Source organism: Suncus etruscus, chromosome 13 (genome assembly GCF_024139225.1).
Source record: "Suncus etruscus isolate mSunEtr1 chromosome 13, mSunEtr1.pri.cur, whole genome shotgun sequence".
Classification (NCBI taxonomy): domain Eukaryota; kingdom Metazoa; phylum Chordata; class Mammalia; order Eulipotyphla; family Soricidae; genus Suncus; species Suncus etruscus.
This window is the reverse complement of record NC_064860.1, coordinates 51,964,585-51,976,903: the sequence shown is the minus strand read 5'-3', so window position 1 is coordinate 51,976,903 and position 12,319 is coordinate 51,964,585. Positions and strand designations below refer to the sequence as shown.

Here is a 12,319-nt window from a genome sequence, read left to right as displayed (position 1 = left end):
CATTGAAAACCAGAAAAAAAGAAAGAAAAAGAAAACAGAGCTGCTTCTAAACAAGGATTTTAGTTCCTTGAATTGAGACCTCTTATAATTTCAAATCCCATTCCAAACCATTCATAGGTTTCATGAAAATGGATGACATTTTTAATTAGGTTTTATTGTTTTAATGCACTTTTTACTTTAATTTTAAAAATTATCTGATAGATCAAAACTACAGTCCACTGAGAATGTAGTTTATAGAGTAGAATTTTAATGCTATAAATAGTAAATGCATTTTAAAATGAACACATTTTAAAGATACCGTTTTATAGTGAGTTTAATTTTAAAATTTGGGTTTGAACATTCCATGCTCAAATGTAAAAGGAGGTTATTTAGCTTCCATAAGCATGCTTTTATAAAGTGTTTCCATAATAATACTTTTGTTTTGTTTTGTTTTGTTTTTGGGCCACACCTGGCAATGCTCAGGGGTTACTCCTGGCTGTCTGCTCAGAAATAGCTCCTGGCAGGCACGGGGGACCATATGGGACACCGGGATTCGAACCAACCACCTTTGGTCCTGGATCGGCTGCTTGCAAGGCAAACGCCGCTGTGCTATCTCTCCGGGCCCCATAATAATACTTTTAAAGAGTTTCACAATTACTTAAAAGTAACTGTCTTTTGAATTAAGAGTACTAGTTTTTCTGTAGTATGATACTAAAATCTATTTTACACAAGTATAAAGTGATTTTATAAATAGAATCTGACTGAGGCCCTCTGCTGGTTATCAGTGAAAATACAGACATAAAATTACTAATTCAAAATGCTTGTTATCTGTGTACATACTCACAAAAAAGTTTTGAGAGTTTAAGTGGAAACTTGATAGATTTTATTTATAATAGTAAGTTAAAATTTGAGTTATATACTGGTTGTTAACCAGATAATAATTTTACTTCTGTTTCCATATAGTAGAAAACGTATCTAAGAGAACTTTATTTTTGACTTGTATGTGGTACAAGAGTCGGCAAACTAGAAATTGAGGACCTGTTCTGGCCAAACACATGCTTTTACATAAGATCAAAATATTCTGCTGACAAACATTTGCAATCTAGTTGATAATAAACTTGATCCTTTAAAAGTGAATCCATTTGAGTTGTAGACTTTCATTACAAGACTTTGGTTATCATAACAATACATTTTACCTATTATTATATTTTAATTCTATTAATAAAACTTCAGTAAAAAGTATGTTTCCCTTCCTAAGTTCATGTATTATATAGCCTTGATGTTTACCTCTTGGTCCACAATGATCAAAATATTTGTTACCTGGACAGAAAGTTTGCCAACTCTTGATTTAGTATCAAAACTGAAAGAACTACGCTAAAAATATTACTTTTTATGAGCCTGTACTATACATTATTAACTCTTGCATTAATGATGTATACTTATTCTTTTATAGAAGAAACCTCCTATCAGTAAGTATATAATTTTTTTTCCAATGCATGCTTTCCCCCAATATCAGTTCTCTCTCACTTTATCATCTATTTTCAGTCACTGGTGAAAAGTTGCATCCTATGGGGAGTGTCACAGGTTTATTACAAATGCATGCCATCTCATGCCTTATATCACTCCATCAGTGATGTTTAATTACCTAGAGAAGTAATAGTCTCTGATTCAGCTTTTTAAGTATTTCCAGAGTACTGCCTTTTTGAGGGGTGGGCCACATCTGGTAGTGCTCAGGAGTTACTTCTGGCTCATAAATTGCTCCTGGCAGGCTCAGGGACCATATGGGATGCTGGGAATCGAACTTGGGTCCATCCCAGTTGGCTGCATGCAAGGCAAACACCCTACAGCTGCACTATTGCTCTGGCCCAGTGCGCTCTCTCTCTCTCTCTCTCTCTCTCTCTCTCTCTCTCTCTCTCTCTCTCTCTCTAATTATATGTGCTGTATTTTTTTACACTGAACATTTCCTAATAATACTCAGCTTGGCCATCACCTTTTAATGTTAATTCTGTGCTCAACCAGGTTCTAGAGACTGATAATCCATTGAACAAAACAAGCCCCCAATCCTTCAGTTCAGTGAAGCTTACATTAGCAAATACGTAGAAAGTAAACTAGTAGTATGCCAAGTATGGTATTTACCTAGAACAATAAAACAGTAAGTGAATTAGGAATACATCAGGAAGATTGCTTGATATAGAGTGGCTAGAGGGCTTTGATGATATATGACATTTGAGAATGTCCTGATGGATAGAAGAAGGAAATCGTGAATATTTTTATAGGAAATGTTCAAGATGAGAGAGAAAACACAAATGGAAAAAAACAAATGAAGCCAGGCATGTCTGAGGTATGTGAAGAAAAATCAAAAGGCTCAGTGTTGAGTGAGGAGAGTAAGGAAACTGGAGATAGGGATAAGAACAGAGAAGTGTGAGTCTAGATGAAACAAATCTACTTCTAGGCAATTTGAAGGGTTTGTCTTTGATTAAGATGGGATCATTGGAAGACTTTGAGATGAGTAATAGCACACTGTCGGTTTTTCTTAAATTACCTAAAATCTTGCCTTCTGATTTTTAAAAAATATTTTCCCTTTTTTTTTAATGATAACAGTATCATTTACAAAGCTGTTTATAAAACTGTCATTTCAGGCATTAAATGCTCAAATATCAATTCCACCACCAGTGTGACCATCCCTTCCCCAGTGTCTCCAATCTCCCACTCATCCCCATAGTCTGCCCCCTTGCAGGCACAAATCAACTGACTTCATTTTGTTTGGTACAACACAAAGACAAATGCAATTATCAAAACTTCGATCAAAAAGGAACAATTTGAAATAATTGTTCTATCTCTCCATGGTGTTACTAAAGTCAGTGCTTAAGGATTTTCTGGGCTATGGTTGGTGTTAGGTAAGCCCTCTGTTACTGTTGAGGCTCACCAAATGTAGATTTCTGTATAACTTTCCCATCAGATTTCCTGTGATAGAAATTGACTGACACTACTATAAAATATTACGGTGTCATGTGGCCACAGATTTATATATCTTTATATATCTTCATATATATATTTATATATCTGAGACAAATTGGTGGCTTGGAAGTTTGATACAATTAAGTCAAGGAGCTGGGCCATTTCTGATTTTAGGGTATGTCATTGGGTTAGTTCATGCAGAATTGGGTCGCACACCAGCTGAATCTCTCACTGTAAATTCTATTGAGAAGAAACTATAAGATGACAAAAGGTGAGGAGACAGAAAATAGGGAAAAGTATAGGAGACATGAAAACAGTACTCATGGAAATGGGCAGAAATGACAGAAGGGCCAGATTGCCCAGTGAGCTACAGAACATCTTTTGCATGTTGAGGAACAGGGTCACTTCCTAGTACCACATAATCCCTTGAGCACTGCTGGAAAAGATCTTAAGCACTGAGCCAGGAGTAGCCTCTGAGCACCACCAGGTGTAGGCCAAAATCAAAGCAAAAAAATAATAATATAGGGGCAAAACAAGTGATAGGGTTTGGGATAATATATGTAACAGTTTTGCTGTTTTGTTGAATGTAGGAATGTAGAGAAAAAGAAGAGAGAGAGAGAAATGCAAATTGGGTCTAAGGCTTTGAGAATACCAGAGTTAAATTGACTAAAAGTGTGGAAGATTTTCATTAGAGTAAGTTTTGGTAGGTATATGATTTTGAAAGTCTGATATTTGAATTCCAAGAAGAGACCATCAGTAGGTTGCTGCATCTATCTTAGAGTCCAGTGGACTGTCTTAAAGAGAAATAAACATTTAGGAATTTGCTGCAGAATAACTGGATAAGATCACAATACAGTATCAAGCATCATCGTTGTGGAATTCTCCTCTTTATGGAAATACTAGTCTCAACATTGGCATCTCTCTCCTCTCAACTGTGTGGCTTCATATACTTTGTTATCTCCTGTGTCTTCTGATGACAGATTCATCGATGGTCTCTTCCCAGACTTGCTCATCTTTGAGCCTCATGCCTCAGTACAAGTCTAAGATAAACTTCCAGTTATTCAGATTATCCTAGCAGTAAAAAGAAGTTCAGAGAATCAGGGTAGGACAGCATGGTGAACCCTCATCTGTCCCCAAATGATAGTAAAGTTTCTGACTTATGTTTAGTGATATGAGAAGTAATTGAAGGGTCTAAGCAGAGGAGAGGCATCATCTTCTATATGAGGAAAGACTGGCATTGTGGCGAGGGAAGTAATATTGAATGATGAACCAGATGTTGTAGTAGTTATCTAGGGCTACTTTGACAGTGTCACAGGTAATTAAATTCAAATTAACTAAGCTGTAGAGATAGCTCAAAGGACAAGACTTTGATGCTGAAGTCCAGGTTTGAATCCCAGCACCTCATAGTACTCTAAGCACTACTGAGTTGGTTCTAAGATACACATACATAAAACAAACTGGAAAAAAAAAAGCCAGAAATGCGTTTTCTCAGTTTCAAGGGATGCAAGCCCAAGGTAATATGAGAGAAGTTCTGGTTCCTTCTAAGGGTTGTGAGAGAGGGTGTTCCAGATGGCTCTCCCATCTCCATATCCCCAACTCCTCCCTCTCCCATCCCTGCCTGTATTTGAGATAGGCTTTCTATATCCCTCACTCACTGACATTGTTAAGATAGTTCTTAGCGTAGTTATTTCTCTAACTGCACTCACCCCTCTTTGTGGTGAGCTTCATAACTTGAGCTGGTCTTTCGGCCCTCATCTCTGGGAATTATTTCAATGTCTTTTATTTTTCTTAAAACCTATAGATGAATTAGACTATTCTGTGTGTGTGTCTCTCTCTCCCTCAGACTTATTTTACTCAGCATAGTAGATTCCTTGTACATCCATGTATAGGAAAATTTCATGACTTCATCTCTCCTGACGGCTGCATAATATTCCATTGTGTATATATACCACATTTTCGTTAGCCATTCATCTGTTGAAGGGCATGTTGGTTGTTTCCAGAGTCTGGCTACCTTGAATAACACTACCTTCAAATCCAGTCATATTTTGAGAGCCAGGTGATTGGGTCTTTCATACTGATTTTGTGGATAGTGAGGATGACAGAACTTAGCACATCACAGATGATCAAAATCATAATCACCTGGTAAAATTTCCTTTCCAAGGAAAAATATAAAAGTTAAGATTATAATGATTGAGCTTTCTAAATGTTTAATTATTTAAAAGGTTTATTAATTCAAGTGATTGATAAGTTCAAGACTATCAAGTTGATGAATTAAAAATGATTAGATCTTGAAAAATGTTTTTGTGTCAAATGCCACAAAAGCCTTCAGTAAGTTTTTCTTTAGGTTAGTTACCAGATATACAGGGCTTCACCCACACCATTATCTTATTTCATGGCCTTTTCTCTAAATATTGTCTATATATATATATATATAAGAAATTCCACTAGGATTTCAGGCATTTTTCTACCTTGCTAAGATAACTGTTCATCTTTCTGCTGAGAAAACTAAAAACATGGATAAAATAGCATTAATGAAAAGGATATGTACTTTATAATGGGCATTTAAAATGTAGTAAATATTGTCTTTTATATTCCATAAACAGGAAGAGTTCTCAAACAGAAGCTACACCAGTGACTGAAATTGTGAGTATTCTGACTTACCTATAGAATGGACCTATTTAGGAAATAGGGCAGAAAATGAATTGACATTGTAGATGTGATAGTTTTTCCATATACTTTGGGTAATGTCTGAACTGACCTGATTTTAATTTCAGTGCTTTATCTGGGGTGGCATGGTAGAGTGGTCTGGCCTTTGCAAAGTAATGGGGCATTCCCATGCCAGGAGATTCTCATTAATCAACCTCCTTAGTGTCCTTGGGTCTGTCTTACCAGCTTCACTTTATTGAACAGGAAATGAAAGCATCATTCCATAGAATTACATCAGGGACCCCACATATCCTGATTCTTGGCAGCTAATTGAACAGCTCACTTCCGGTTTGGTAATCTGGGATCTCCTCCAAATTCAGGGAAATGAAATACCCTTTCATCCTTGAAGGGGGCATTTCAGAAATCTTTGAAAACATGTTTTAAAAAATCATCTCAGATGGTTTAGATTTACTTTTTAAACATTTTGCATTATTTTGCAGATCTAAGTATTCAGGCAAAGCTTAGGGTTTGTAGTTCTTCAGAAAGATATTAAAGATTTTTTTTTCTTTTTACACATATGTGGTGGGATAATGAAGAGGAAGGCTTCTTCTTTTTTTTTCTATTTTTTTTATTTTTTATTTATTTTTTTAATATGCCAATTTATATCTGTCTTTTTTTTTATTTAAACACCTTGATTACATACATGATTGTGTTTGGGTTTCAGTCATGTAAAGAACCCTTTGGTCCTGGATCGGCTGCTTGCAAAGCAAACGCCGCTGTGCTATCTCCCCGGCCTGTTGTAGTACCCATTTTTAATGGGAAACACCACTTTAACAAATGTATTATTAGAGTTAAGGTAACATGTAAAGAGATCAACTCTTTTGGTCTTTATATATAGTTACCAAATCACAACCTCACCACCACCAGAGTGTCCAGGCCCTCTACAAGTTACACTTGGATTTACTGCCAGCCAGCTTTGTAAATACCCCTATTATAATTCAGGAGCGAGGAGTTGTTAACATTTGATACTGTCTATTTCCTCTTCCCTTGCCCTTCTATTCCACAAATGAGTAGAATTATCTTGTATTTGTTCTTTTCCCTCTGGCTGATTTTGCTCAACCTAATATCTCCAGTTGCATCCATGTTGCAGCAAAGTGCATGATTTCATTTTTTTCTCTCTGGCTGTGTACTATCCCATTGATATATATGCATACATATCACACAATTATAATATTGGGTTATTGACTACATTTCATTGTTTATATGGTGGGAAAGGAGTTCTCAGTGAGAATTGATCAAATGAGGTTAATATATAATTTTGAACTAAGAAAGGAAGAATAATGGGTCATCAAAAGGCATTAACTCAGGGCAGCAGTGATAGCACAGCTGGTAGGGCATTTGCCTTGCATGCAGCCAACCCACATTTGAGCCCAAATGATCCTCTGAGCCTGCCAGGAGTGATTTCTGAGCACTGCTGGATATGGCCACCCCCAAATAACCAACACACAAACCAAAAGAATTAACTCAAGGACCAAAATGATAGTACAGGGTACTGTGTTTGACAGAAACAGACAGCCCAGGTTTGAACTCTAACACCACATATGTCAGACTTGACCTTTAGTATTTAAGTTATTTAATTCCTTAAAGTATGCTATTTCCCTACAATAAAAATAAACCTATTCTAGTTTATGTCGTTAAGATTATCAGTGGATGATATTGATATTTATGTGACTATATTATCTTTAACATGTTGACACGAGTTCTGTAATTTGGAGGAAGGGGCAGACTGGTGGCACTCGAGTTACTCCTGGCTCATCACTCAGAAATCACTCCTGGCGGGCTCAGGGAACCATGGGATGTCAGGAATCGAACCCAGGTCTATCCTGGGTTGGTCACATGCAAGGCAAACTCCCTACCACTGTGCTATCACTCCAGCTCCAGGCTCTATAATTGATACCAGTTAAACCACATCCAAAGATGAGCTACTCATGGTGCATGCTGGTATCAATATAAAAAATATAAATTAGTAATACAATACATTTTAATGTTGTTTTTCTTTTCTTTCCTAGGATTTCAAGCACACAAAGTCCTTTGTAATTTAAAAGAATTCTACCTTTGATATACCAAAACCACAGTTGTTACATGAGTTATTAAAAAAATCTAAAATTCTGTTTTGTCTTACATCTGTAAAGAGATACTCGAGGAAGAGAAATTGGTATTTTATTATCACTTTAATGACTGCTACATCCCTTGACATGGTTATTACAAATCTGCCAAAATCTAAAATAGTATTATATCTGTGTTTGGACTCAGTTTGAAGAAATTAAAATACTTCATAATATTCTAAAATCAGTGAAATATTAGATTTTTCTAACTTCTAGAGACAGTTACTAAACATATAGATGATTGATTGTAAAAGTAGTTCATAGAACAGGAAAATGTCAACTGCATATACCTCTGTACAGGAGACTGAGAAGGTTCAGGAAAAACTGGCCAATGCAAAAGGAATTTCTGGTCTCAATTCTGCCAAATTCCTCCTTTCCCCACCCCTGGCAAATAATCATTATTCTGCTGCTCACTTAACTCTGAAGGAAATCATAGGAGTCTTTTACCCAATAATTTGAACTTGGAGTTGACCTTTATTCCTGACAACGCAAAACAAGATGAAGAAAAATACCGAATAACCTGATGTTGATGATTTCATTAAATATAACTTTGAGAGTCAAACACAAACCCAGGTTTCTTATTTCACATCAAACTACTGTGGGTTTTTTCTGAGATCAGTGATTTGACACCAAAATGTGTCACAGATGCCTATCTATGTACATGACACTCCAGATAGGCCTTTCCCTTAATGATCATTTGCCATATCTTTAAAAATGATGCTGGAAAATTCTGAGCTGATCTGAGTCTTCTACTTTATAACCAGTTGTTTGTCCAGCCTGTATTTTGTAGAGCCTGGAGATGTAGAGGGAAGAAAGGTTTTCTATCAAGTGAAACAAGAAGTTTACTGCAGCTTCCTACACTTAAAGTCCTGTTGACCAATAGAGGCCGCAGGAGAAACCATGATTAATGGGACCTGAGCATAGCACAGCGGTAGGGCATTTGCCTTACATGCAGATGACCCGGGATGGACCTGAGTTCCATCCCTGGCATCCCATATGGTTTCCTGAGGGTGCAGGGAGCGATTTCTGAGCGCAGAGCCAGGATTAACCCTGAGCACCGTCACTGCCAGGTGTGGTCCTCAAACAAACAAACAAACAAGCAAAAATAAAACCATGATTAACGTGAAAAATGAACTGAATCATCTGGTTTCTCCGTGATTAAATATCACAAGGGCCTCCAGCTAGTACCAGAGTGATAATTATCACGATCTAATTCTGGCCTATTCCAATGATTCTGAATACAATGAAGCTGCTGTTTTTATTTGGGGGCCTTTGGGGGATGCACCTGTCTCTGCATTCAAGAATTACTCCTGGGGGTATTCAGGGGACCAAATGGGATGGAAATTGAACCCAGGTTGGCAGGGTGCAAGGCAAGATCCCTACCTGCTGTGCTACTGCTCCAGCCCCAACTAAGCTTATGTCCAATATACATAGAAAATTCCCAAGAGACACGGAACAGAACTCAGCACTCACTAAGTTACTGGGGAGATACCCGGTGTCAGTCTGCCACCACCCCTAGGTTGCACTTGTTTACAGCATTTGCTACTTCTCACCAGATGGTTCTAAGAACTGCAATAAAGGGCCAGATGGAGAAATATTTATCTTTATTTAAAACAGATGGATAATTTTATGTCAGTAAACTCTATGGTACCTAGTCTAACTACTGAATTCTATCATTGTAGCACAAAAGCAGACAACATGTGAATAGACCACAAATGAATGTGTTTGTGTTCCAATAAAACTGTATTTACAAAAACACTGCACAGTGTATTTTGTGCCATAGCAATGGTTTCCCAACTTTTGGTGATGAAGCATGAAAAAGTTTTTGTTAGAAGTCAGGCTAGATACTGTTCAGGCTTTGAATGATTTGCCATAATTTGAGGAATGCTACATCCGGCTGCCGAGGGCATCTGTGCATCTGGGAGATGGGACATATCCACATATCCATATCAATCACAAAATCTACTTCAGTTTAAGTGACCTGATTCCATCTAATAAGGGGAAATATATAGTGCCTTACTTAATCACTATTAATAGATTTAAAAAAAAGTGTCTTATCAACAGGCTAGGATTCATTTTTTTGTAGTGTTCAAACTTGACTGTGCCAAAAAGATATTCTCTGAAAATACTGTATATAAAAAATAAAATCATGTGAAGAATGATTGCTTCCACATGAAGGATTGAACTTTTATTTAATAAAATTTATTTAATAAAAGACTACCTGTCTAGAATTGTTTCTGCTTTTATTTGAAGAAATTGAACACTAAAAATTGGTAACACAATCATGGTTCTTAGAGCATTCTTATTGTTTCCCTGCAGTGAAATTGTATTTGCATAAAAAAATGAGGCTCTGGAATAGATCTTAATAGCAAGTTTTTTATATTTTGTTGCTATTATCACTAGATTAATCTTTTAGTTTGGGGGCCACCATCAGCATGTGTGCTACCACTGAGCCACATCCCTAGACCTTGGACTTAATATTAAGATAAATTGACAGCTAGCTACCCTAGTAAGAATGGGTGGGACAGGGCACACCCAACTGTTTTGGGAGTTCCCACCAATGTGCTCCAGGGACAATGTGGTGCTGAGATTGAACCCATAGCTCCCAACTGCAAAGCATGCACTTGATCCCTTTGAGCTATCTCCAGGGGTCATTTAACTAAATTTATTTCTCTTTGGGGGTTTGGCTTAAACTAAATGTGGAACAATTGTTTTTTCAGTGCAGCTTTGCAAAGAACTTCCTTTATTTCACAGGTGGTTTTATTTGATTAAATCTACAATAATAAAAATAGCCAAATCTGTTCGGCTATTTTAGCTTCATTTAACAGTGCATAAGTCATCCCCCTTTGAGAAAACCCAGGAAACTACACCCATCAGAAGCAAAGCTAGGGCCCGGAGAGATAGCACAGCGGCGTTTGCCTTGCAAGCAGCCGATCCAGGACCAATGGTCCCCCGTACCTGCCAGGTGCTATTTCTGAGCAGACAGCCAGGAGTAGCCCCTGAGCACCGCCGGGTGTGGCCCAAAAACAAAAACAAACAAAAAAAAAAAAAAAAAAAAAGAAGCAAAGCTAGCTCTGTAGCTAGTTACATTTAGCACCTCATTATCTCAGTTTGAATTCTTGCCAACCTCTCAAACACTGAATAAAATTGTTGGGCCCGGAGAGATAGCACAGCGGTGTTTGCCTTGCAAGCAGCCCATCCAGGACCAAAGGTAGTTGGTTCGAATCCCGGTGTCCCATATGGTCCCCCGTGCCTGCCAGGAGCTATTTCTGAGCAGACAGCCAGGAGTAACTCCTGAGCACAGCCGGGTGTGACCTAAAAACCAAAAAAAAAAAAAAATTGTTTTGTTTTATAAAATAAAATATATATAAAATTTCTTTTATATTTTATTTGGGGGCCAGAGAGATGGCATGGAGGTAGGGTATTTGCCTCGCAAGCAGAAGGACAGTGATTCGAATCCTGGCATCCCATATGGTCCCCCGAGCCTGCCAGAGCGATTTCTGAGCGCAGAGCCAGGAGTAACCCGAGTGCTGCCAGGTGTGACCCAAACAAAACAAAACAAAATAAAATAAAATTGGGGGGGGGGGGGAATAGAACGGGGGTAGGGTGTTTGCCTTGCATGCAGAAGGGCGATGTTTTGAATCCTGGCATCCCATATGATCCCCGAGTCTGCCGGAAGTGAATTCTGAGCGTAGAGCCAGGAGTAACCCTTGAGCGCTGCCCTGTGTGATCCAACCCACCCCCAAAAGGATAAAACTGGGGCCGGAGTGATAGTACTGTAGCATAGTGTTTGCTCTGCATGTGGACAACCCGGAACCAACCAGCATCCTTTGAGCCTGGGAGGAGAAACACCTGAACACAGAGCCAGGAGTAACCCAAGCACCACTGTGTGGCTCAAAAACAAAAGTTAAAACTGTATTGAACACTAAATTTTTCAGATGTGGGGTGGTAGATGTGTCAATTAAGGCATACCAATATGCCTTCCATGCACATCTCTGGGTGAAAGGAAATTGTGATTCCCCAGTGGAGATAGTCCAAGTAGTAAACATGTACACTTCTTGGGGCCAGAGAGATAGCATGGAGGTAAGGCATTTACCTTTCATGCAGAAGGATAGTGGTTCGAATCCCGCATCCCATATGGTCCCCTGTGCCTGCCAGGGCCGATTTCTGAGCATAGAGCCAGGAGTAACCCCTGAGCGCTGCCGGGTGTGACCAAAAAAACAAAAACAAAAAATATGTACACTTCAGGGGGGGTGGTGAAAAAAAAAAACATGTACGCTTCAATGTGCAGAGCCCAGAGCTCACCATGTTCTGCACGTGCTTGCACAAGTTCACACACATGTCTAAGCATAGAACTGCTTGGGGGCTGAAGTGATAGTACAGCAGGTAGGACACTTGCCTTGTGTCCAGCCGATCTGGGATTCCAGCCCCAGCATCCCCTATATAGTCTGCCAAGCACCTCTAGGATTGATTCATGAGTGCAGAACAGGAAGTAACCCTGAGCATCGCCAAGTATGGTCCAAAATAAAATTAAAAAAGTTATGAGTTCCAGGGGCCAGAGAAATATTGTA

General features: G+C 38.4%; 1 protein-coding gene across 1 annotated transcript in view; it reads left to right on the top strand.

The window, feature by feature from the left end:
- The window catches only part of JAM2 (junctional adhesion molecule 2), an 81,369-nt gene extending 77,388 nt beyond the window's left edge, over positions 1 to 3,981 (top strand). The window contains exons 9-10 of the mRNA XM_049785583.1: positions 1,433 to 1,448; positions 3,918 to 3,981. Of these exons, the coding sequence (XP_049641540.1) occupies positions 1,433 to 1,448; positions 3,918 to 3,981 (80 nt within the window). The remainder of the gene's footprint in view (positions 1 to 1,432; positions 1,449 to 3,917) is intronic.
- Positions 3,982 to 12,319: the final 8,338 nt, after the last annotated feature.